Below are 25,687 nucleotides of genomic sequence, written 5' to 3'. Positions count from 1 at the left end.
GTCTGACCGGTGCCCCTGTCTGACCGGTGCCCCTGTCTGACCGGAGTACTGTTGCTGTTTTTCATGAATGTACATTTTGTGTAATAAGTGCATTGCACATCTGTAGAGCTGTCATGTCACTTATGTGGTTTCTAAAGGTGTAATTATAATTGCATAGATAACAATAGTACTGAAGGCTCAGCTGCATAAATGAGGTGTAAGAGAAGGACAAAACTGCGAAGAAACAAATAGCCCACTGACTAGCCCTGTTTGTACAAACAGGGTGTCCAGTCTAATATATACAAATATTAATAAATTATAGATCTAAGCTTCTCTAAGTGCTCAGTATATATGCATTTAATGTCAATAAAAGTAATATACTCTTTTGCAATGTGGCTTATATAAAAAGTGGTGTTATTAAATTGTTATCAACAAAATCTTGATGTCCACCCCAAGTCTGTTTGTCTACCCATAAAAGTCAGCACACGCTCCTGCCGAACAGTAAGAGCAGCGTTCTATTTTTGTGAACTGCAGACAGAAAATACAACTGCGTACATGCGGCTGGATCCAAAAACACTCCTGCAGCTCAACAACTCGCATAAAATAAGGTGGTTGTAATGGGTCAAATGATAATCTTATAAAGGACAAGGTGAACCATAGTGGTCTATGGTTATATTTTAGGCTGCACAGAGATGAGCTGACCTAGAGTTCATCAAGGTCTATTTTATACTGAAAACACAAGGCCAACAACATCATGTTGAAAAACATAACAATAGAAATGTTAGCTACTCAAACTCCATACACTTTAAAGTATTCAGTTAAAAAAAAAAAGTATATAGTTTTGGCTCATGATTTTATATGAACACAGTTGCCTGCCATCGATATGTAATTTGTAGGTGTGGCATTTGATGCTCAAGCTATCAATCACTTTGAATTTGGCTAATCTGGGAAGAAAACCTGTATTTTTTCCTACAGCTGTTAACATTGGAACTGTCATGAAATACAAATCTGAATACGGGGATTCGCTTCACCATGCATTTGTATGTGATGGAGTGTTCAAATCGATGTAACTTTGTGCAGAATGGGCTAGCCAAGTGACTGCACTGTATCAACAGGCAGAATGAAGAACTTACTATCTTTGAGTGTCTATGATCAGCAGCTTACAAAAACATGACAAAAATCTCTTTTTTCAAATTTGATTAATGTCGCTTTGATCTTAAGCTCAATAGAACCCTTGAAAAATGGCACAGGCTGTACTGATGATGAATGCATGTCCACAGAACAGTTTTCTGAGCCCCTTCCTCTCTCCTCACAGACTACATCCATCATCTTTAGCAGGATACAAAGGACATCTTCCATATGACAGGGACGGAGGAAGGCAGGCGTGGAGTTGTTGACTTTTCTGTGTCTGCTCCTGGTCTAACATCGTTGAGCCACAGTGACCTAATGACATGCCTAAAGCAGCACTCACACGGCAGCCGGAGCCCAGTGTGACGCAGAGTGAAGCCTCGAGACATGACAACACCCCAGCCTTTTACTCACTCAGCACGTATCACTCAGGCCTGCCACGATAACTCATTTTGAAATGCAATATACTGTTACAAATTAGACTGTCTTAAACTAATTTAGGACACTGACACAATATCTCCCAAAACTAGGGTTGCACAATTAATTGTTATCGAGTCAAAATCATAATTTGAATGGAAGCAATTTGAAAGTGCCACAATTTCCTTACAAACAACCAAATACCTTTATGTCTGTTACATATTATGTCTAAAAATGTGACCATTAATCATTTCTTGTATTAGTTCATCAGTTCACATTTCAGTCTTGTCAATTTTGTCAAACATTGAACAGAATCCTATTGTTAAAACATAAATCACAAATCTAATCGCATTACCATGATTGTCAGCAAATTCCCAATTTCACAAATCATTCAGCCCCATCTAAAACTATTTTAAATGTACAATATTGTTGAAGAACATGAGCAGAGCAACAATAAATAGAATGAAAGACTAACAGTTTGTTTGTGTCTAGAATGAGGCATAAAACTCAAACATCTACAGCTCAAATCTCATCACATTACAGAAAAATAACAAAAAGTTCCCCACTAGTACAAATAAAAGTACAATAAATATTGGCCTCCAAAACATGAATGGTCCATCTATCATTTATTGAAGTTGATATAATAATAATCCTGACAGCCCTAGTATTCCCTTTCCAGCTTTGAAGAGCAGTGCACTCCTGGCATTCCCAGCATTCCAACACAAAAAGGCACAAGAGGGAAAATGGACAGCTCCTTCTGCTCGTACTCTTAACATCCTGAAAGCCTGAAAACTTGTCTTTACAGTGGTGTTAAGCAGCACTTTCTCTGCACTCTGCTATTTGCCTGCTTTCAAAAGCAGACAGAACCAGACTGAATAAAAAGGACAGCTCTTCTATGTCAGGGTGATGTTTGGGGTTTATAAGGTTCATGTGACTGTTAAGAAACAACAGGGTTAATTCAATTACTAAGTACCGTAAATTTCGGACTACAGAGCGCACCTTGATATAAGCCGCACCAGCTAAATTTGAAGAGAAAATCAATTTTGTACATATATAAGCCGCACCTGAATAAAAGCCGCAGGTTTTCATATTGTAACATGAGATATTTACACAGAAAGACGCTGCACCGACACGCTTTTTTTTAAACTGTGCCTGAAAATTGGCACCAACACGACAACAACACGGGATGAACACATCTGCAGGTTTAGAAAATAAAGCTGCACCAACACGGAAAATCTGCTTTTATTTCCTCTGAAAACTTTTGTCGTCTTTTTACATTGACCAAGTTGGATTCATTGATGTCGAGCTTACGTGCAGTGGCTCTATTTCAGGGGTCGGCAACTCGCGGCTCCGGAGCCGCATGCGCCTCTTTCCGCCTCATACTGCGGCTCTGCGTGGCTTGGGAACTAACACAGACACAGCTCAGTCCTGCGTAAAGAGCCCTGATTTTGAGACGTTGTGCGCACAGGGGTCAGGAGCAACTTTGGCCCGTCCCTAATGACACACTAATAAGCTCGTCCGTAGATGTATCATGAAAATCCTGCTGGAAATCGCCACAGAAATCTATTTGATGTAGTAGCAAGTTTATTATCTGCTCTTGTCTCCGCGGTGACGTATCACGTTTAACACATCAGACACGACGCATTAAAGTAGAGCCACAAGCGAGTGAAAATGAGCCAAAACAAAAGTCTTTGGAGATCTTTTTAACAAAGGGGAAAAGGACAACTGAGGAGCCAGAAGAAGAGACTACGACCTCCAAGAAAAAGAAAGATAAATTTAACAGACAATGCCTACTTAAAATCTGGGTTTGTCGCTACAGGTGACTCACGCACAGAGTCCGCTCTGCGTAACATACGGGAAAAGCAAATAAGGCAATGAAACCTTCAAAACTGCTTTGGCACATGGAGAATAAGCACCTGGGATTAAACGATACGCTACGAGTTTTTTTGTTGTTGTTTTTTTAAAGAAACTGCGGAGCAGAGTAGACATAATCACATAATCAGCGCGATGCATGATGCAGCGGTTTGGTGAGTTGTATTTTTTTAATGCACTTAAGTTGTTTTTGCCATATTTATCTGCCACGTGTAGAAGGCTTGTCCGTGAAAGTAAAACCTACATTATTCCGTTACATTATTGTTATTATACAGTGTTATCTTCATTTTAGATGTCAAAAAGTATTTGCGGCTCCCAGTGTTTTATTTTATGTGGAAAGTGGGTCCAAATGGCTCTTTGCGTGTTAAAGGCCGACCCCTGCTCTGTTTCCTTTCTGTTTCTTTATCTTAAAAACTGCATCATATCCATTTCATGATGCGCAAAATGATCGTTCAAAATCAAAACTAGTGAATTCTTCAGAGCAGAATCTTTCCCCACGTCTGTCTCACTTTTACGTTTACAGCTAGAGAGCGCCCCCCAGGGGTCGTTATCCAGTAAAATTCCATATATAAGCCGCACTGCTGTAAAAGCCGCAGGGTTCAAAGCGTGGAAAAAAAGTAGCGGCTTATAATCCGAAATTTACGGTAGAAGGGAATACAATCTAAGTGATGAATAACCAAAGCCCACTGAAGGTCTCTAAAAATTTGGTGTGTGAAGAACTGAAATAGTCAAACTGCATTGTGGCGCCAATCTGAGCACTGCCCAAGTCCTACTACAACTGCCCTCAAAAATGAAACCCAAACTAAAGACAAGGCTAAGAACACATCTAAAAGAATGAAAACAACAGCAGGCTCCAAACGTTTTTAAAGCATGGAGAAAGATAGGCTTTATGCCACACTGTGAAATATTCTAATCAAAAGGACAACATTTCCATGGAGGCAAACAGGTGAAGGTCCTCCCCCAGGCCAAATAAGAGTCAGGTTTGTGGATATGCAAGCTCACTCACAGTAAAGGCGCATGATTTTCAGTAGAGATCGAATGATATGGATTTTTTTTTTTTTTTTCATTGCCGATGCCGATACATACATTGTTTAGAATCCAGAGAAGAGAAGAGAATAATTTTTGGGCTGATATGTCGGGCAGATTTTGGTTATTTTGCCTAAATTCTGTCATTTACTACAAACTCACCCACAGCCCTTCTTACCACACACATATAAAAGAGCAGTGTAGTCACAGTTTATGTAGTTATCTCTTCACACTGAAGTGTTCAAATTTCACATTCATGGGTATTTTTAGGCAGCAGGTCAGCTAAAACATCAGCCTGTACTGGAGATTTAAGGCCGATAGCTAATGCGATAAAAGTGCAAATATCGGTCCAATATATCGGCCAATCTCTAATTTTCAGTGAAATAAAAAGATAAAAACAAACTTTTTTTTACATTAATTATTTTATTTTCCTAAAATAAAGTAATTAATTTCATTTTAATTTTTAAGTTTTAAATATAAGTAAGCATGTCGTCTTATTTGTACCATGTTATTGTCTGGAATAGACAAGCTCTTTGTACCTGCTTCAACATTACAACGATTATTATATTCTTATATAGACGAATTTCTATCAGGACGTAATTATTTGGGTGAAATTTAACTGGGCTTCCAATTTGGGCTTCAGTGATGAGTTTTTATAAGAGCAACTGTTCAGTGTGTGGAGTGTTTCCATCCTGGACACACACATGGACACATGCCACTTTTAGACCTGCCAATGATACTCTCTGGAGAATATTATAGCACTGGTCGCGTGGACAAGCGGCGGTCCCAGGCTCCTGCTCAACAAGGCTGCTCCTGTGTTTGGGTTTAGAAAGTATTACGCTGTGAACCATTTATTCCCACAAGGAGAGGGAGCAGTCTGTTGCTTTGAAATACATTGGGATAAAAGGGATCTCAAATCAATCTGGTTGGAATGGAAGTCACTATTTTGTCCCAATCCCAGATGGGAAAGCCATGTCCCAGTTACATTGTGAATAACATGTGTCTGAATACAGTAACCTAAGCCTTTTATTTATATTACTGGGTTTCAGATGACATCACAACATTCTAAAGGCCTATAATATTCAATACAGATGGGGACAGCTAAAATAGATATTCTTAAAAAGCAGATTTGGGAATTTACCGGAAAGTTAGGGCTGCCACAATAATTATATTGACTACCGATATATCCATACATGACAGATAGAACAATATTTTTGGGGCTCAATATTTACTGTGGGTACTTTTTCTTTGTAGTAGTGGCATATTTTTATTTTTTACAATATGATAAGATTTGGGCTGTAGAAGTTTGCATAAATAACTTCTATGACTCATTATGGACACAAACTAACTACTTAAATGCTGCATTCTACTATTAAGGTTATTTCAGCTCTTGTTTATTTATTTTTTTTAATATTGTATATTTAGAATTGTTTTTGGGGATTTTTCTGCTCTATGGTTTGGTTTCAATATTATTGTTTATCGTCTGCACTTCAAAATGTGTGTGACAGGTCTATGGAAAGTATTAAATGCAGCCTTACATTTTACCACCAGGAATGAAAACCTTTCTATAGGATATCTTTGTTAAGATTTAGGATTTACAGTAAACAGGTGTAATAGGGATGTAGTGCAGCAACAGTTTGTCCTTTTACAAGCCATTTCTTATCATCAATGATCAGCTTGGGTGTTTTTAATCGAGAGGTCCCTGGGCTGTCCTCTGCATGTGATTTGGAGCAGGTATTATCGCAGAAGTGAGTTTACACCAAGTGTGTCCAGAGTGAAGCCATGACAGCAGCATTTTTGAGTGTGAAATTTAAAACTAGTTTCGGGTCCAAAGTAGACAATCCATCAGTGACAGGGAGAGCTGGTTTTACACTGTATAAAGTAGGTAGGTAAAAGAGGTCACGCAGGGAACAGTCGAATGGGGTTTAGTATCGTCTGGCATCTTCTCATCGTTTTACGACTAATGAGGGGAAATAAAAGGTTATTTGAGGCCCATTCATTAAAAAGCACACATCCATGACTCCTTCACTAAAGAGAAAAGAGCTGCACTCTATGGGAAAATAAGAATCTAAAAACACACAAGTTACAAACAATTACAGTAAATCAGTTTGTTCCTAGTGTTTAGCAGTCTACACTGTTATCATTAGGCCTGTCATGATAACATTTACAAGTGCGTTATATATTGCTGAAACTTTTGAGCCTCTATCTTCTTATAGATTTTTTTATTTTTTTAATAAACAAGTACCTGTCTCAAATCATAATTCTGTCCCAGAGTGTGATTATAGTGCATTTATACCCCTGAACTTTGACCCAAGTTGCCTTCAACAGCATTTGCTCATGATGCTACAAAATTTTATCTGTACATGACCAGAAACTTCAGGTCACTTACTATGGCAGTACATATAAATACAAACTACAGCAAGCATGCTATCAAGTTCTGTTATTTTTTACACAGATTATTCAAGTTAAATAGAAGCTCAATGTTTGCTCAAGATTTAATCACTAATAAACCTGAGCAAGAAATATCAACACCAAATGTAATATTTAATCTGTAGATTTGGTAACTGACTCAAATGAGAGAATCACAGCTATCAGACATCTGTTTGTGTGTGAATGTGTGAATCCTGTAGGCTCTGAGCTATATAAAAAAATATATTATAGTAATACAACAAAATGGGAAGAATAGTTTAAAAATGTATTTAGCTACAGAATACTGAAACCCCACATTAAAATGTATTTTGTAAGGTATTCTCATACATGGTCCAATCAGAGTACTGTATTCTCAATACTTAGAATACTTTCATTAGAGACAGATTGATATATATCGGGCCGATATTTGCCCTTTTTAGCACATTGGCTATTAAATCTCCAGCACAGGCCAATATTTTGTTTTGGCCCACCTTCTACCTAAAGAACACACTGTAAATTTATAACAGCAGAAAATGTGATTACACAGCTCACTTAAAGGTTTGTGGTAAAAAGGGGCTGTGGGTGGGGTTGTAGTACATTTACATTACTTAATTTGGGGAAATTATGAAAATCTGGCCCCATATTGGCCCAAAAAATATCGGCAGAGTTTATCAGCCATCGGTCTCAACACAATCGATATCAGCATTGCCATGAAAAAAATAAACATGTCAGTCTAACTTTAATGCAGGGTTGCATTTAAACAGCAGTGTATAGAAAGAGAGGGAAAAATCACACATGCCTCACCACAAGAGCAGTGTTTTATATTTTTCTCATCAATTCTGTGCATTTTGAAGTATTCCTTAACAAGTATTCCTTAATTAATTTAAAAAAAGTAACTGTATTCTGAGTAGCACCAAATGAAACAGCAACTACACCAGAATACAGTTACTCAAAGTTAGTATTCAGAACATGTATTCTTGTACATGTACATGTCTGAATACATTTCCAACACTGGTAATATTTAACACAATCATAAATTCTCAACCGAGAGGGGACTTTTAGCTTTGCAGTGGTTATGAAAAATAATATTCCGAGAGCCCTACAAAGAGGATTAACACCTAAACCATCAGACGAGACGCCAACAAATGCCATGATGGACATTAGAGGCACCATCATGTTTGTGGAGAGTCGGCTTAATACACATTTGTAAATCTATATTCGAGGATTTACAAATGTGTATGATTTTTTTCTGACTATTGTGATTGCCATTAGATTTGCAATTTATGATTTAAAAGGAGGATTTTTGGTCAATTACTGTGTAATCCCTCAGTCGTCCATAGTAAAAGAAAAATTCAAATCTGTCAACCAGATAAAAAAATTGTTGCAGTGAAGACGTTTTGCTGTTCATCCAAGCTGAGTTCAGAACTGAACTCAGTTCTGGCCAGATTGCTGGTGGACACTGCCTTATATCTATCAGATAGATATAACTGAAGTGAACTAGAGAACTGAAGAAGCGGCTTTGGTGAGCAATGAAACGTCTTCACTCCTACAACTTTTTGTCCAGTTGACAGATTTAAATTTTCTTTTACGATGGATTTTGGTCAACATTCACATTTTAAAAGTGTCCAGAACTGCCAAAAAGACTGAAATATGAACTGACAAAGTAATACAAGCCTCACATTTCAGAAACTGTTTGTACACATCTAAACTACAGGGTTAGCAGGGTTTTTTATGCAAAACAACACAGGATATTTTGTTGTTTGTGGAAGAAATCATGGTACTTAAAAAACAACCTTCACGATTTGCTTTGCTAATTTCCTCCATTCAAACTGTGATTTCTGAGTCGATTGAGATTAATCTTGCAGCCTTACTATATTCCCAAGAGCCTAGCCTCAAGTGAAACCTCAATTCACATAATGAAAACAACAACTTAGAATGCTCACATTAAGTGCCTGTGTAGCTGCAAATGGAAAGCTGCTCTTACCAGTTTGTGAGTGCTATACATTAGGGCCTACTTGATCTGCTCAGTTACAGAATTGGCGGACATATTTGTACTGCCGATCATCTCTGGACTGGATTAAAGTCTCACAAACGCTGTGCTGTCCGGCAGCTGTCCCAATCCGCCCCCACCCATCACAGCAGATGAGCTCTTTATCCTACGAGCTACAGGATTCTAGGACTAAAGATCGAGTCTTTGACTAAAAAGGGGGCGTGGCTAGGCCTGTCACGATAACAAATTTTAAAGTGCGATATATTGCTGAAGTAAATATAAATGATAAACGATAATATTGAAACTAATTCAAACCCAAGAGCAGATTTAAACCACTAGAACTATTCAAACCCTACAATATTGTTCAAAATTATGAGCTGCAATAAATAAACAGCAGAATGAAACACTTTAGTTCTTAGTTTGCATCTGTAATGAGTAGAAGTTATTTATTCAACCATTTACAGCTTAAATCTTATCAACTAGCCAAAAAATAACCCCAAATGTCACAGTAGTGCAAAGAAAAGAAATCCTGACTCCAAAGAATATTGTTCCAGTTTTCATATATTGAACGATAAGTCGATATAGTCATTATTGTGGCACAAGCTCTTAAAACTGTTAAGGATCTCAATGTACCTGAACCAATTTGCACTCACAAGACTACACCTGCAGGGGGAGTTCATGCAAAAACAACAATTTAAACACAAACGGAAACAAAAAGGCGCGAGACAGTTTTCCCTATTGATTACACTGTAAACGGTAAATTCATAAAAGTTTAACCTGATAGTTTCTATTTGTGACTAGCCCCTAGAACTCACTATGTAGCAACACAATCTGCATTATAACATTATTCACTTTAGCTGCCCCCATCTGTATCAAATATGATTGGTCTATAGATTGCTGTGATGCCATCAGATCATGATTTTGGTTTTATCACGATTGACAAACCCCGTTTTTCTGTTCCGTTTAAATAAATAAAGTGACCTGCTTCTTCTGAAAGTTCGCACTTCACTCTAATTAGTTAAATCCGGTTATCACTCATCACGTTTGCATGCACAGGGAAATCTGAGTGTGCTATAACAACTGATTTCAAATTGCCTATCTCCTAAAACCTGTCACAGCAATATTGTCCCAGTCTACAGGTCAAAGAAATTAATAGGTGGGAACAGTGAGCATCTAGTAATTTTCCATTTGCAATAAAAGTTTACAGTTATACACAGCTACTAATAAAAATGACTCATATATAAGCACACTTTAGACAGAAATAGACAAAGATCTCAGTTATTTGCCCTCCGCAGCACCCTATATTGAATCTTGGTAGTTTTTACTTTAGCGAAGCAGACCAAAACAGAATGAGCTCAGAGGGTTGAGAGAGGCTCAGTTGAGAGGCCATAGTTTGTCATCGCCGCTGATCTAAAATGATGAGTAAATGTCCACTCCGGGGATTTTTTTACGCATGCATTTGAACGCCTCTCCTAGTGTGCACTGAATGTAAACCAGACTGTGCTGTTACATAGGGATGGGGCAATAAACAAAAATATATCATGTTAAAATGTTTGACAATAATCATTTTATATAATCGTGATAATCGCCAAAAAGATAATCAGCATTATATCTCCACAATGTGCAGAAAAAACAACTTTTCCACAATGGTGTCTTCTAGGTCAATGTATTATAACAAATTCATTATGGAAGCTGTTCATAATATTAAAATTATAATAATTCATATAAATAACATCTTAAACTGTCAGCAACCTTAACAAATATCATGATATAATTGTAAATCGCAATTATTTTGGCCATGATACTCGTAACACCAAATTTCAATACTGTCCCATGCCTGGTGCTATAGTCAGGGGGCATCAGAGTGCGTATCAGTTGTTAATGAGATCTTTCAGATTCAATTCACAACACCTCAAGTATAATTTCCGTGTTTACATGTGTTTTAAATAACTGGTTTCAATGGGACTAAGCCAGTTGTCCGGTTTTCCTGGCATGCATGCAAATGTAGTGATTCAACCAGAGGCTTACAGAGCTGCCCAATAAGAGAAGTGGGAGAGAGGCAGCATGTGTGTTTAAGAAGACAGCTGCATTAAATGTCGATATGACCAAAATAACAGATCAGGAATGACACAGGAATGAAATGACCATTTTGCCCAGCCCTACCACAAAGATAGTTAAATAATAATAATAGACCTATAAAAGAAAGGTACAACTTGCACTATTTATGACATTTGATTTCACTCACGAATATCTAGATTTGATACTAGTTTAAGTAACAATTAGTACCTAGACCATAGACTGTATATATAAATGGACATAGCTAACCTGCTAGCCACCTCATTCCAAACAGGAAGCACTCATGGGCTCCATCGACTATGGCTCCAATTCACTTTATATTGAAAAACTGTTGCCCCTCTCTTTGTAACAGCTGCAGTGAGTCTCATCATTTTGGTCTTAAAATGTTTGTATTAACCCACTCTATTTCTCTATTGTGTCCGAAAATCAAGATATGAATATTAAAAACAGACAAATCGGTGCCTTCTTTCCCAGAGGTCACTCGGGCTAACATTAGCTACAGGTTTGATTGCCAGCATCACTAAGTACCCAGTCCCTGCTAAACCAGCGGTGCAGGCGGGAAGGGGCGTTACCTTCAACAGCTTTGCCTCAGATTGGCTCTTTGGTTGCTATGATACTCACGTATTACTCATGGAACTGCTATGGGTGCTGTCACACTCATTTAATCCACTACCTTATACAGTCTATGATCTAGACTTTTTGACAACTCTAGCTGCCACTGTAATGGGCATAATTAAAAATAAAAAAAACTAATAGAAGTAATTAAGTCATAATAAAAGTATATAATAAAAATATATAACAAATGGTACGTCTTACACAAGCATACATTTTTGTTATAATTTTGTCTCCTCACACTGCATTATTTTATTTTCTTCTTGTTCAGTTGTTATGTTGGACCGCTGTCTAATGTATGCTAAGCTGCTGCTGCCATGGTAACCTGGTGCAGGATTTAGACCCAGTTTACTACTAGAGTGATGGGCAAAGAACGTATGATGCATTTTAACAAAAAAACACACACATTAAAAAAACTTTCACGTGACAGTTTAACAAGCGATGCTAAATGCTAATTGGCCAAGTGTCTACGCTGGTAATTGTTAGGAATAGACTGAGAGAAGGGAAAAAGACCTCTCTTCCACAGTGAGAACGAGTGGTGACTAACAGAAATAGTAAGGCACTGACAGCTCAATGAGTCACAGCGCCAGCCTTCATTTTCATTTCTGATTGTACAATGTGTCAGAGGAGATCCCCTGGATATGGTGTGGAGATTAGCGAGAGCTCATGGGCCAAGTGTAATATGAAGGAGCTCATGACATGTCAGGGGAAGCACGCAGAGACAAACCCTAACAGCAGGGGGCAGCCTGTGTTGAGTAGGTGTGAGACAATTCACCCCCAAACATGACTTTTATCTGTGCTATGGAGAATCAGCAGAGGCACTGACAGGGGTCTTGTTGATGGTGCGAGGACATTTGGGCGCAGGCACAGCTATAGAACTGACGTCACTGGCTCAAAGCTCGTTCATTCAGCCTGTACAGGAGGCAGTGGTCGCGTAGCTTCAGGCAAAAATGTGAATGAGGGTTTCAGCAGCGACAGCGCTCATGGCTAGTGCCTGGTTGCTATGGTGGTCGGGGGGTGGGTGGGGGTTTAAAGGGGGTGGGGTAGTGACTATGCAAACCGGTCCTATCGGCTGAGCTTGAGCACTCAGGCACATTTAGTGAGGGTGCCCCCTCCCCTGCATGCGCAAACCCCGCTGTCATTTCTCCTTGAGGGATAGAGGAAGCCAAGTAACACCCCCAGCATCATCAGCACATGCATGCGCTCACGTGCACGGAGGAACGGTGAGCAGACCGCTGTCAAACGTGACGGTTTGATGCTCTAACACTCAGAGTAAAGACGGAGGAACACAAGCCCAGTGCTCTCCTGTACGCGGGCATGTCCGCACTGTGCCACAGTCACACACACTCTACAGCTTTACTCTGACTATAAACAAACAGCATATTAGCCACAGTCACACACATTCCACAGCTCTACTCTGACTATAAACAGCATACTAACAGCAGTTTAGGTGTGGTCCATCATGTACCCCTCATACACTCTCTAAATGCTCCTGCTTAAGTCTTATTGGTGCAGGGATCCCATAGCTGAGTGTGTGTGTGGGCTCTTACCTGTCCAAAATGTCATGACTGGACGTAGCTGTGGCTCCCAGCAGTCCTAGTGCTGCACTCCCCACCACTGCGGCAGCCCCGCTGCCTGCCTCCATGATACTGACTCACTGCAATGTGCCGCCTGCCAGAGGAGCCGAGAGGGAGGGGGAGGAGGGGAGGATGTGAAGAGGTAGATCAGGAGGGAGCAAGACAAATGAGATGAAAGAAATCACATGTAGAGCCGAGTGGGAGAATGATGAGGAGAAAGAGTGAGGGCTGAAAACACAAAAGTGTGCGTTCAGAGGAAACAGAAGATTGGCACAGAGGAGGAGGAGGAGAGGGAGGGAGAGAGGAAGAGCGTTAATTGTGTGTATAGTCTGTGGATCAAATAAGTCACGCTGATGGAGCTTTGCAAAGCAGCATTTCAGTGTTGAAACATGGAGCTGTTGGCTCACACTTTGTGAATCAACAGTCAAACACCAGCAACAGCGGCTCTATCCCTCTACAGGCTAAAGGCTAACTCATGACTTTACACTGGTTTAAATGGGCTGCTCTCACACGTTTACAGAAGTGTTGTGGCCAAACAGTGAAATCAGTGAGATCATACAAATGCAAATTAATGCAAAGTCAGCACACACTGTCACAGCAACACACACTGTCACATCTTTCACAACAAAAATAAACTTAAGAAACAGATAAGTCAAAAAATTATAATAAAATTGTGATGATGTAGATCTCAGCTGAACAAGTCACAGATAAGTATTAAGTAGAGGTATACCAAACAAGAGCCATGCCAACCAAGAACTACCAAACTTTAAAGATGAATAAAACTGCAGGAGATGCTAGGATATTGTCACACGATCCTTTAAGATAAAGACAGGGTGTGGTTGGTGTAGCACTTCACTGCAGGTTATAACACTTGGTCATCACATACACTGAGCAATAGTCACACACAAGCCCGTCATCATTACCTCTTCATAATGTGACTTTGGGATCAGCTGTGTGCTCTCTTGTAGATACTCTGGACTAAGGCATGATTTTGGAAAAAAAAAAAATCAAAGTTATGGTTAGGGTTAAGACTTACTTCATAATCAACAAATTATTTATTAAGAACGAGTACTACTTAATTAAGACATTAGAGTTATTAGTTATGGTTGGGGCATTTTTAGATACTTACTAAGCCTGAATCATTCTTAGTAAAGAATTTGTTTGCTTTATTAAGACTAATTAAGGTTAGAGACTGACCGATTTTTTTTTTTCATGGATGATACCGATGTTTTAGAATCTAGAGAGGCTGATGGACGTTAAGCTCTGTCAATATTGTTGCGCTGATATGTGGGTCAAATTTTGATTATCTTCACCAAATTATGTAATTTAAATTTACTACAAACTCCTTCCAAATACTTTGTTTACCACAAATGTTTAATAGTGTGATGTAGTCACATTTTGTGCAGTTCTCTTCATATTCATGTGTCAGTATAAAGATTTGAGTGCATCGATCAAAATATCGGCCTGTGCTCGAGATTCAAGGCCAATAGCCGATAAGCTAAAAAGTCCAAATATCAGCCCAAAATATCGTTCAACCGATATATCATTCTATCTCTAATTAAGGTGTAGTTATTATTAAGTGTTGCCAAAATCTAATAGTGTTTTTTTCTACTTGTGCTGTTTTTGTGATCATGAAAATTGTTGTTTACAAAGTAGGATTCTGCTCAAAATGCACATTGTAAACACCTCCAGAGGCATTAACGTTTGAGAGATGACACACTTTTCAGACAAAGATTTCAGAACATGTTTGTAAAGATTGAAATAGCTGCAGCCTTTGAAATGTCATAATTACAAAAAAGCTAAAATGGGATGGGGACAGTAATGGCAAGTTCCACCATCCCACAAAATCCAAATAAGAGAGGCTGAAATAAATGGTGGGAGCAGAGGAGGGATGACCCAGTAAAAGGGAAACAAAGAGTCTCATGCACTGATTCAAGTCTGTGGCTGTGTGCTGTAATCCCAGGAGTGTGACACAGGAGCGGAATGGAGAATGCAGGAGGATGGAGGACCCAGTCACACCAGCTGCTCCTGTATGGTTAATGCTAGATAGTATGCTCCGGAGGGACAGTCTGCTGTGATTCGTCATTCCAAGTAGGGCTGAAAGATTGTGATTCATTTGACAGCATTGCGATTAGATTTACTATAGGAGGATTCTGTTCAAAGTTGAAATTTTAAAACTAAAATAATTGCTTGAAACACGAGCTGGTAAATTAATACAATCTCCAAATAAAGGTATTGTGTTGTTACCTCCTCAAAAACATACTTAGAGTTGTGGTTTGTTTCATTCACACATGTTTGAGTAACTCTTTATTATTAGTCTGTCTACATCTCTAAAACTCAAAATGCTCTCTTCCACCTTATGATGTCATGAAGTGATAGTTTCAAATTTATCAGCTACATTTTACCTTTAGTTCAGTAGAGATTGGCAATTTTAGGGCTGAAATTATCCAAATGATTCAAGTAAAGGTGCATGGAGTTTAAAAACACAGTGGAGCACTTCCTGTATTACCAGGTGACATCACAAGGTGGAACAGAGTGTCTTCTGTTTGAGAGAAGAACCTAAATAGGGTTTAAACATGTGTGAATGAAACAAAACACAACTCCAGGTATGTCTGTGATGAGGAAACAACATTATAACACAGATCAGAAAATAGCGTAATATGGGCCCTTTAAAGTGAGTCACATTTTTCTGATACTTAAATATTAATTCATAGAGTTAAACCACAGTTGATCACATTTATGTTAATATTTTTCTGTGTCCTGATTCAGTCTATATTATACCAATTTAAGATTTCATTTTTGTCAATATCGGCCACCCTCAACTGGAATAACTCAATCCATAATCCCAAAGTTTAAAACTCAATGTTACTCTGACAACTGACACACATTTAGGACAGTAGGCTGCAATATGTGTGATTCTTGTATTAGATCATCAGTTCAGATTTTTGTCAATTCTTCTGGAAATGTTTAAAATGTGCACTTTGAACAAAATCCTGTCATTAAAACATAAATCGCAAATCTAATGGTAATCCCACAGGAAATAAAACAACATTATAATAGAGCATGTCTAACAAATCGAAGGGATTTATGGATCAGTGTTCTAAAAATACTCAGCGCTGCATCAGTTGGAGTATGCGTGATTAAGCCTCCCCCTGGTCCAATCAGACTCTAATACTTCACCTTTTGTAACCTGTGCTCCTCCAGAAGATAAGCAACATCCATGCAGAGTCAGTATAGACCAGAAAGAGTACAAAGTCATCAACTGTTCACAACAACGAAGATCCAAGTAGGACAGTGCAATCAATCAAATCTGAATGGAGATTGGGATTCAGTCATTTCTAATCATTTGTTCTTTTTAAATCCAGAGGTCTATAGCCAATCCTGTGTCAGTAAAAATATGTGGTATTACTGGGTTTCAGATGAAATCACAATATTCTATAGGTCAATAATGTTTAATACAGATGGGGGACAGGTAAACTGAATCTTGTTCAGATGCAGATTTGTCTTGCAGTACAGTGAGTTCTTGGGTCTAGTCACTAATAGAAATGATCAGGTTCAACATTTGTGCATTTACCTCTTGGATCATTCATTGTAATGCATAATGTAATCAATTGGGAAATCTGGCTCTTGCCCCCATATGAGAGTATCGCATCATTACATTATTGAATCTGGAAACCACCGATTGAGAATAGTTCAGACTTGAAAGAAATTTTACTATTTAAATCTGTTTAAATGCAAGACATTTAACATCTGCATTATGATAAGGAAATTCAAGAGTGATTCGTTATTTAAAAAAAGTAAATCAAACATTCAGAATTCAGATTATAATTTTAATTTTATTAAGTTAGCAACAATCTGTAATTAAATATGACATCTACTGGTAAAATAAATAAATAAATAAACAAATAAACTTGCAGATGGTAGCATTAAGGGCTAACTTAAACCATGTGTCAGAGTTCACACTTCACCACGATTGGTTAAATCCACCTGTCACTCAGTGCATGACAGAGGCTAACCGACAAGTAAAGTGGGCAAGAAAAAGCGTCTGCCACAATATGACAATCTCATCAAAGTTGTATATCATCAGTAGATTTTAGCCCTGTCACAATAACACATTCTGAAGTGTGATATATTGCTAGAGAAAATATAGACGATAAAGATAAAATTGAAACTAGTTTATGCCACTGACTCAATAACCCAAGAGCAGATTTAAACCACAACTATTCAGAATCTGCAATACTGTTAAAAAATCATGAGCTGCAATAAATAAACAGCAGAATGAAACACTTTAGTTCTTAGTTTGCATCTGCAATGAGTCACAGAAGCCATTCATTCAAATGGCCCAGTAGTGCAAAAAAAATTACACAAGATAAATAAAAAATCCTGTTCCACCTTTCATATACTGAACGATAAGTCGCTGTAGTAATTATCTTGACAGGCCTGACTAAATTAGATCACAATTTCATTTTTAATCAGCATATCTCCCAACCATAAGCTGCATAATTATTCCTCAGATGAGTAGAAAGTCCTGCTCCCAGTGAAACTATAAAGCCATTTGCTCAGCCCTGTAAACATGAACAGATCTATAAACGAGCTGTTGGTAACAATTCGCAAGTGATTCAAAAGAGGAATGAAGCTTTTACATCAGTTAGAAGAATTTGTGTGTGCCAACTATCAGGCACAGGCCAAGGCAGATGGGAACGTACTGCAAGACCTGATGCAGCAGAAAAAACATAAAATGGCCGACCTTGAGAGGACGACTCTTCAGCACTGACATGACTCAAACTAGAATGAATGTGCACAGAACACAGAACAGAAGGGATGTGACTATACCACGTTACAGCGCTATGATCATTGTGAGGAGAAACTCTACTTTTTATAATTATTCATGATCATTAGGCCCGTCCTGATAATGACTACATCGATAAGCTGAGATAATATAGGTTGTGGCTCAATATTTACCGGGACTGTAATTTGATACGATTTGAGCTGTGGAGGAGTGAATCAGTCCCTTTTATGGCCAATTACTGGGACATTCTGCTGTTTATTTGTTGCAGCTCATGTCCTTTAATGAAACAGTCCATTAAAAATGTTTACTGGGATCATCTTGCATTATTTAAATCTTAATCAGTGACATAAAGTAGTTTCAATATTATCATTTATTGCAGTATTTCTCTGTAGCCATATATGGTGCTTCAAAATGTGCCATTGTGACAGGTCTACTGATCACCATGACCGAACAACAGTGAAATTATTAATTTGTGTAGAATTATTATGAATAATAAAGTACAGTTAATGTAACATAACTCCTACATAATATGTAGGAATAAGAATAAAAATACGCTACTGTTAGTGACTTAAAAAGAACAGTTTATTCTCACATAGTATATATCCAGATCCATTCTCGCAATGTCAGACATGGCCTTTTGATGCTGCCACACTCCTTGCTCTGAGTGTTATTGTTGTTTTATTAGCACACTCTATCACTCCTCCACTTGCATGTATAGCATTTGTTTCAGTTTCTGTTCTGATCATTTGCTGCACAAAAGCTAATGGTGTGTGAAACTGTTGATATACCACATCACATCATCAACTATTTCCCCCAAAGCAGTTCAACAGATCCAGGCCAGTTTCTACAGTAAAGTAACTGGACAGGACCCGGGCAGCTCATCCCAGGATCCTTTGTATTCTGTCACAATCATTTAGGACCCAGGCCCATTCAAATGCATTCACATGCAAATAAGAAGCTGACGTCAGCAGCCACTTGTTGGCTGTTCACAGAGCACAGAGCAACAGTTTTCTCTCCTCATTTAAAAATACCACTCAGCCTTTAAGTGGAATATTTTTTTAAATAAAATTTACTTCCAGCACTTGAGGGAAAAAACGACAAACTACATTAAAGATCATGTAATTATAAGTTTAAAGTAGTTCCGTTAATCTGCCTAAAAAACAAATATAGAAAGGAAGGATAACACTTCAGTTTAAAACAACCTTGAGCCATTTCAGTTCAACAGAAGTAACAAGGCTTTAGCTGTTGAAAATTCATTCTCTGGATTTTTTATGTCAAGGTTCTAAAACATGTGATTCTGGCATTCTTGTGCATTTCACTGTACAAAATCATACATGAATGTATTTTTATATTAATTACTGGAGCAAACATTTTTATTTAAGGAAATGTTAAGGAAGTTAAAAAAAAAAAAAAAAAAAAAAAACTCCAATGAGAAAACTGCATTAAAACATGGTTCAAATCTTTTAAGTCAGTTTAGTGTGGTGCTATGCTCAAGGGGTGTGGTCCCTCGTATGAAAACCCTGAGAACCAAAGGTCTATCGATTATGAAGAACTTATTCTACATTCTGTTTGTCTAATACTCCTGAAGCTATATTCATCATGCTATAAAATAAAGCACATTTAACTAATTTAACTATTTCCATTTGCTAAACACCCAGGATGGCCTAGCCCTTGAGACACATTGTGTGCGTTCCTTGTCGCTAGTCCCACTGTTGGCTAAAGCTAAAACAGCCTCACTCAACATTCCTCTTTTTGTGGCCGACTCCTGTAGTTTCACCAGCATTTTCTACACACTTGAGTTCCTCTGTTTGTGTGCCAGGCTGCATGATGGGAAAGAAACATCCTTTAGTTAGTGATTATTTAATGAATGGTGGGAAGAATCAAATCTAGCACTGAAATGAAAAGACTTGTCCTCACCTCAGGGCCTGTTTGCCAATGCCAATCATCACTAATGACAAAATATTTTCAATAAAATGATTTTGTCTCTCTTTGGGAGCTGCGGTTACTTGTTCATTTCCCTTCCAGGCAAAAAAGTTTTATCTCATCTCATGGGAGTGCGTCAACAAGTTACTCATGTTTTATTTGTACATGAAACAAACCAACTATCAGTGAAACACGAAACATGGAGGTAGTAAACTCTCACTCAGCAAAAATGGAACACACCAATAGTATAAATAAAAAAGTCTGAAAGCTTTTCTTACTTCTATCATCTCTTATTATTATAGTGTAAAGGCGTATCTCTTTTTAACACAGAAATACAAATAACAGTGTTAGTCAATACATTTAAAATTATGGTCTGATATCCATTACTGGTCCAAGCTGCTCCTTCTTTGTAATATCTGTATCAGTGTGTGCATCCCTAGCCAAAATCTCACCCATTTCAAATCAAAGCCACTTCGGGATGAAGGCAAAAAAAGATCTCTCCATGTAAGCTTGTGACTCAATGCTCCACCTACAGGCTTGTTGTGATAATTACTATATCGACTTCGAATCGTTCAATATATGTTAGATGGAACGACCATTTTCTGGGGTCAATATTATAGGTACTTTTTTTTCTACTAGTGGGTAAGTTTTGCAATGTTTCTTGTTCTACGATTAGTTTTGAACTTTGACGAGTTGAATAAATAACTTCTATGACTCTATACAGATACAAACTAACTATTAAAGTGTTTCATTCTGCCATTTATGTATATTATGTACATTTTCTTAAGCACAAGTACAGCAAAATTTGTTATCGTGACAGGTTTAGCTCCACCTATGTCTCCCAAACAAATTCACAGACCAATCGGGATAACGCTAATAATCGCTACAGAGAAGTATTGGGATAAAGATTAATACTAAAACTACTTTATTTAAATAAGATAATCCCAGAAAACATTTTTAAATAGACTGTTTCATTAAAAGAGATGAGCTGCAGCAAATAAACAGCAAAATGTACCAATAATTAGTCATAAAAGAGACTTATCCACCCCTCCACAGCTCAAATCTCATCATATTACAAAAAAATACCCAAAATCTTTCCACTTTTGCAAAAAAAACATATTCACGATAAATATTGAGGCCCTAAATATAGTGTTGCAGCTTTCATGTGTTGAGCGATATAGTCATTATCAGGACAGCCCTATAGGTGGAGCGTTGAGTCACAAGCTTGCGTGGAGAGGTATTTTAGTGTATTTTGTAGGTTTTTACATTCATGCTAAAATGGGTTTGATTAGAAATGGGAGATTTTGACTAGGAATGCACAGATCGATAAAAATATTACAAATAATCAACATCAACAACAGAGCACATAAGACAGTATGAAATGGAGGCCTGGCTTCTGCAGCTGTTTAGGGACAAGCGGGCCACAGTCTAAACAGAATGCCCCTCGTCTGTGCTGAGCTTGTGTGTGCGGCCTGGTTAGTCAGAAAGGCCTGTTTAATGCACTGGCATGTGTTTAGGTCTCAGGAGATGGAGAAGGGGATTGGATGAACTTGGCTACATTTGGGCTAGCATGACAAACACTAATCTTGCAGACACCAAGAGCATGAAAACACATTGGGAGCTGCTGCTGACTGAAATCGCTTTGTTTGGAGTAGGCCTGCCACGATAACAAAATTTGAACTGCAATATATCGCTGAAGTAAATATAGACGATAAACGATGATATTGAAACTAATTTATGCCACTGACACAATAACCCAAGAACGACTGCAGCTTGACAGTGACAGAGTGTTTGTCCACAGATCAGAAGGTTGGCGGTTTGAATTCTGCTTTCATTATAAAAAAAAAAAAACATCATTAGCTGTAAAACAGTCAGAACCACTGATTCAAGGGTTGGCGGTGCGATTCTTCACTGTGTTCTTGGGCAAGACACTTAACCCATCTCAACCCCAGTGTCTGTGTACACTGGTGTAGGAATGTGTGTGTGAATGGGTGAGTGGTTCCATGAAGTAAAGTGCTTTGAGTGCCCTGAAGATGGAAAAGGGATGTATAAAAATATGACCATTTATCAGATTTAAAACACAAAAACTATTCTAAATGTACGATATTGTTAAAAAAATCATGAGCTGCAATACACCAATAACTTTAGTATGTAGTTTGCATCTGTAATGACCCATAGAAAGATTAATTCAACCTTTTAAAGCTTAAATCTTATCATAGGGCCAAAAAAACCCCACAAATTTCCCAGTTGTGCAAAAAAAGTACATATTATACCCCCAAAAATACTGTCAGCTTCCATATATTGAACGATGAGTCGATATAGTGATCATCGTGACATGACTTGTTTGGGGCTGCATTCTGACAAGATGTGATGTCACTGTAAAAAAGCACATTTCCACATATGGGTAATGTCACATGGTCTAAGACATTATCTTGGTGTGAATCATCTGAGAGTTCATTCTGTAATCTGTCAAAGCTTCATAACTCAGTTAGCTCTCCACCCACCAAAGCACTCAACAATTTCATCTTGGCAGCAACTGAAAAATGTATCCCAAAATCCACAGTAAAAGAATGTAAGATAGGATGTGATGAAGGAGCTCGGCACAGATGAGGGAGATTTTAATGCAGACTTATTTAAACTGGTTGTGATAATATAACAGTCTGCAGTCCTGATAAGGCAGCCACACTTATGACAACAGCTACCCTTGGTCAAATACCATACATGAAATAGAAAGTGAACAGAGCATCTAAATAATCATATCACACAATGAGCAGGACAGGCTGCAGGGGAAGCACAGCCACAAATCGAATTTGAGTCTAAAAACAATTTTCCATCAAATTCTGGATGCTGCTATGTGCTGGTTAATATTAAAGGGCCAATATTACAAAAAACAGTTCTGTTTAGCTGTGCATATGACTGAAAGACGTTTATTCTGCACTCTTCTGTTTTAATGGTAATTTTATGATGATTTATTTTGATTATTTTTGTTTTGATTTGTGTGATTTTAATGCCTTTCTTATTCTGTAAAGCACTTTGAATTACCTTGTGTACAAATGGTGCTATACAAATAAACTGCCTTGTGTTTTTAAACTCCATACACCTTCACTAGAATCATATGGATAATTTCAGCCCTGGAATTGCCAATCTCTATTGAACTAAAGCTAAAAGGTAGCCGTTAACATGAAAACTAGCGCTTCATGACATAATAAGGTGGAACAGAGCATTTTGAGCTTTGGAGATATAGAGACTAATAATAAAGGATTACTCAAACGTGTGAATGAAACAAAACACAACTCCAGGTATGTTTTTGAGGAGGTAACATTATAACATGGCTTAAAGCTCACAAGAGTCAATGTCACATAAAATAGGTCTTTAGATAAAATTCATCTTGTGCTTACTGCGAGACCAAGTAACATCTGAACATTAAACAGACAAAGAGCTATAGGGAAAACCAGGTTTGGGATCCAGAGCCAATGAAGACGTCCATTTAGAATTCGAAAAGTTGAGCTGAGCCTTGACATCAGGGCTCATGTGGCCAGACGCCATCAGCCCGCCTTAAAGCTGCCATGCTGACTCACTGTGACAAACGCAAATAAATAAGGCATTTATCAAGGATAGCAAGACATAAATCTCTGACAAAGCACTCGCCATTTCAGCGGAAACTAATCCCCTGCCTGAGTGGGGCATCTACCCTGCCAATTATCTCTGACAGTGTTTGCAACAACAGGACTTTTAGGAGCAGCCCAAAGTCCGTGCTTCAGTGATTGGATGCGTCGTTGCATGTCTCGTCTTCATTAGCCTCCTCCCTGGTCTGATTAATGACATAGCACGGCTTGTCAGGGGCATACTTGTTCAGTAAAAGTTTAAAATACATAGGTTCACTCAAGAAAGAGCCATTATTACAAAGCCCCTTGATGACTGACTTTTTTCCTTCACGCTATTCTGTAGACGACTCTGTATCACGATAACCAATTTTTAAACACAATATATAGCTACAGAGAAATACTGCCATAAACGATTATATTGAAACTACTAAAAAACATGAGCTGCAACAGATAAATAGCAGAATGTACCAATAATTAGCCACAGAAGGGATTTATTTACCCCTCTTCAGCTCAAATCTTATCATATTACAATAAAAATACCCAAGTCTTTCCACTTTTGCTAAGAAAAAGCACTCACAAAAAGGCCTAGTATTCCGCAAAGTACATATGGGGAAAACAGAATAAGATACTGAAGAAAAAAAAAAAACACTTATCACATGAGTTTCATCCAACAGGCAGGGACAGGCCTCCTCAGATGTTGGCTGAGGTCAAAGGGTAACTTCAGACATAAAAACATGACAGGTGCTGCAAGAGGCTTTCACTGGCACAGCTGTTTAGGGGAATGCAGATCCTCTCTTAAGCATTCAAATGTCTCCCTACTCCAGAACGCTCAAGACAGCCATGGACAGAGGGATTACGTTTGCTTGTCTTTCTGTCAGTCTCAATTACAGACAAATTCCACAGGGGAAAAGTGAATAAGAACTTGGTGGAAATAGTTTGGCCTTGGACAAACTCTTATTATTATTACTCTTTATCATTGTTCATCAAAGTGTGGGGTTAAATAGAGTTAAAATATGACTTTACATAATGTTTACAGTTCAAAAAGGCACTAAATAGAAAAAAGACATAAGGAATCAGTGGGAGTTTTCAGCACACCTTTAATTGGTAACATACAGTGCACTGTTCAAAGAAGCTACAATGTGGTAGATGAGCAAAGAGGTTTATGGCTGACTGGTCCACTGCAGGATCAGGCTTCAAAAATGGACTTTGGGGGTTTAAATCATGTTATAATGCTGTTATCTCTTCAAAAACATACCTGGAGTTGTGTTCTGTTTCACTCACACATGTTTGAGTAACCCTTGAGTTAATAAAGCTCAAAATGCTCAGTCCCACCTTGTGATGTCATAAAGAGGTAGTTTTCAAAAGTTACAAGCTCCTTTTACCTTTAGTTCAGCAGAGATTGACATTTCCAGGGCTGAAATCATCCAACTACTTTATGCCACTAACACAAAGACACAAAAAATGCTTCATGCCATAAGATGTAACAGAGCATTTTGAGCTTTAGAGATGTAGACAGACTAATAATAAAGAGTTACTCAAACATGTGTGAATGAAACAAAACACAACTCCAGGTCTGTTTTTAAGGAGGTAACAGAATTATAACATGGCTTAAAGCTCAAAAAAGTCAATTTCGCGTAATATAGAACTTTTAAATGCAAGGGAGAAGAGGTGGGTTCTCATTTCAAAAAGTCCAAGTGCCAAACTACTTTGCAATTGTAAAGAGATCTATGGTTATAATGATAGTCTCAGTAAACAAACTTTTAAATGGACTGCATATTTAGAAGGCACGAGCTGCAACAAACAGATAAGAGAATGAACTAATAACCAGCCATAGAAGTTATTTATTCAATGCTCCACAGCTCAAATCTGACCTTCCTGCATAAAAATGGCAAAAATCTCCACTTTCAGAGAGAAACTATACACACGATAAATATTGAGCCCCAAAATATATAGTTCCAGCTTTAATGTATTGAACCATAAATCACAGGTCTAACAACTTAGCTTCTCTGATTCATCGAACATTATTGGTTCTTTCTTCAGCCTACTTTGCTCCATTCCAGTGGTGGAAAAAGTGCTCAATTTTGTTACTTAAGTGACAGTACAGATATCAGAGCAAAGAAATACTCAAGTATATTTTTTCATGTGATACTTTAACTTCTGCTTAAGCAAAAGTGTTAAAGTATCTGTTCAAAAATTCACTTAAAGAGTAAAAAGTGGATGTATTTTGAGTAAACTGAGGTCTTATAAAGCTTCAAGTGTAGTGATTTTGTATGTGTAGAAAGTA

General features: G+C 37.9%; 1 protein-coding gene across 3 annotated transcripts in view; it reads right to left on the bottom strand.

The window, feature by feature from the left end:
- arhgap32b (Rho GTPase activating protein 32b) overlaps positions 1-25,687 on the bottom strand; it is a 121,123-nt gene that overhangs the window by 79,906 nt on the left and 15,530 nt on the right. For all 3 annotated transcript variants that reach the window (XM_033977785.2, XM_055226920.1, XM_055226921.1), the window contains one exon: positions 13,060-13,314. In XM_033977785.2, the coding sequence (XP_033833676.1) occupies positions 13,060-13,154 (95 nt within the window). In that variant the 5' untranslated portion in view covers positions 13,155-13,314. Of the gene's footprint in view, positions 1-13,059; positions 13,315-25,687 lie in introns of those variants that run through there.

This window comes from Periophthalmus magnuspinnatus, chromosome 14, assembly GCF_009829125.3.
Source record: "Periophthalmus magnuspinnatus isolate fPerMag1 chromosome 14, fPerMag1.2.pri, whole genome shotgun sequence".
Lineage (NCBI taxonomy): Eukaryota > Metazoa > Chordata > Actinopteri > Gobiiformes > Gobiidae > Periophthalmus > Periophthalmus magnuspinnatus.
The sequence above is the reverse complement of the archived record's forward strand: the minus strand, read 5'-3'. Positions and strand labels throughout refer to the sequence as shown.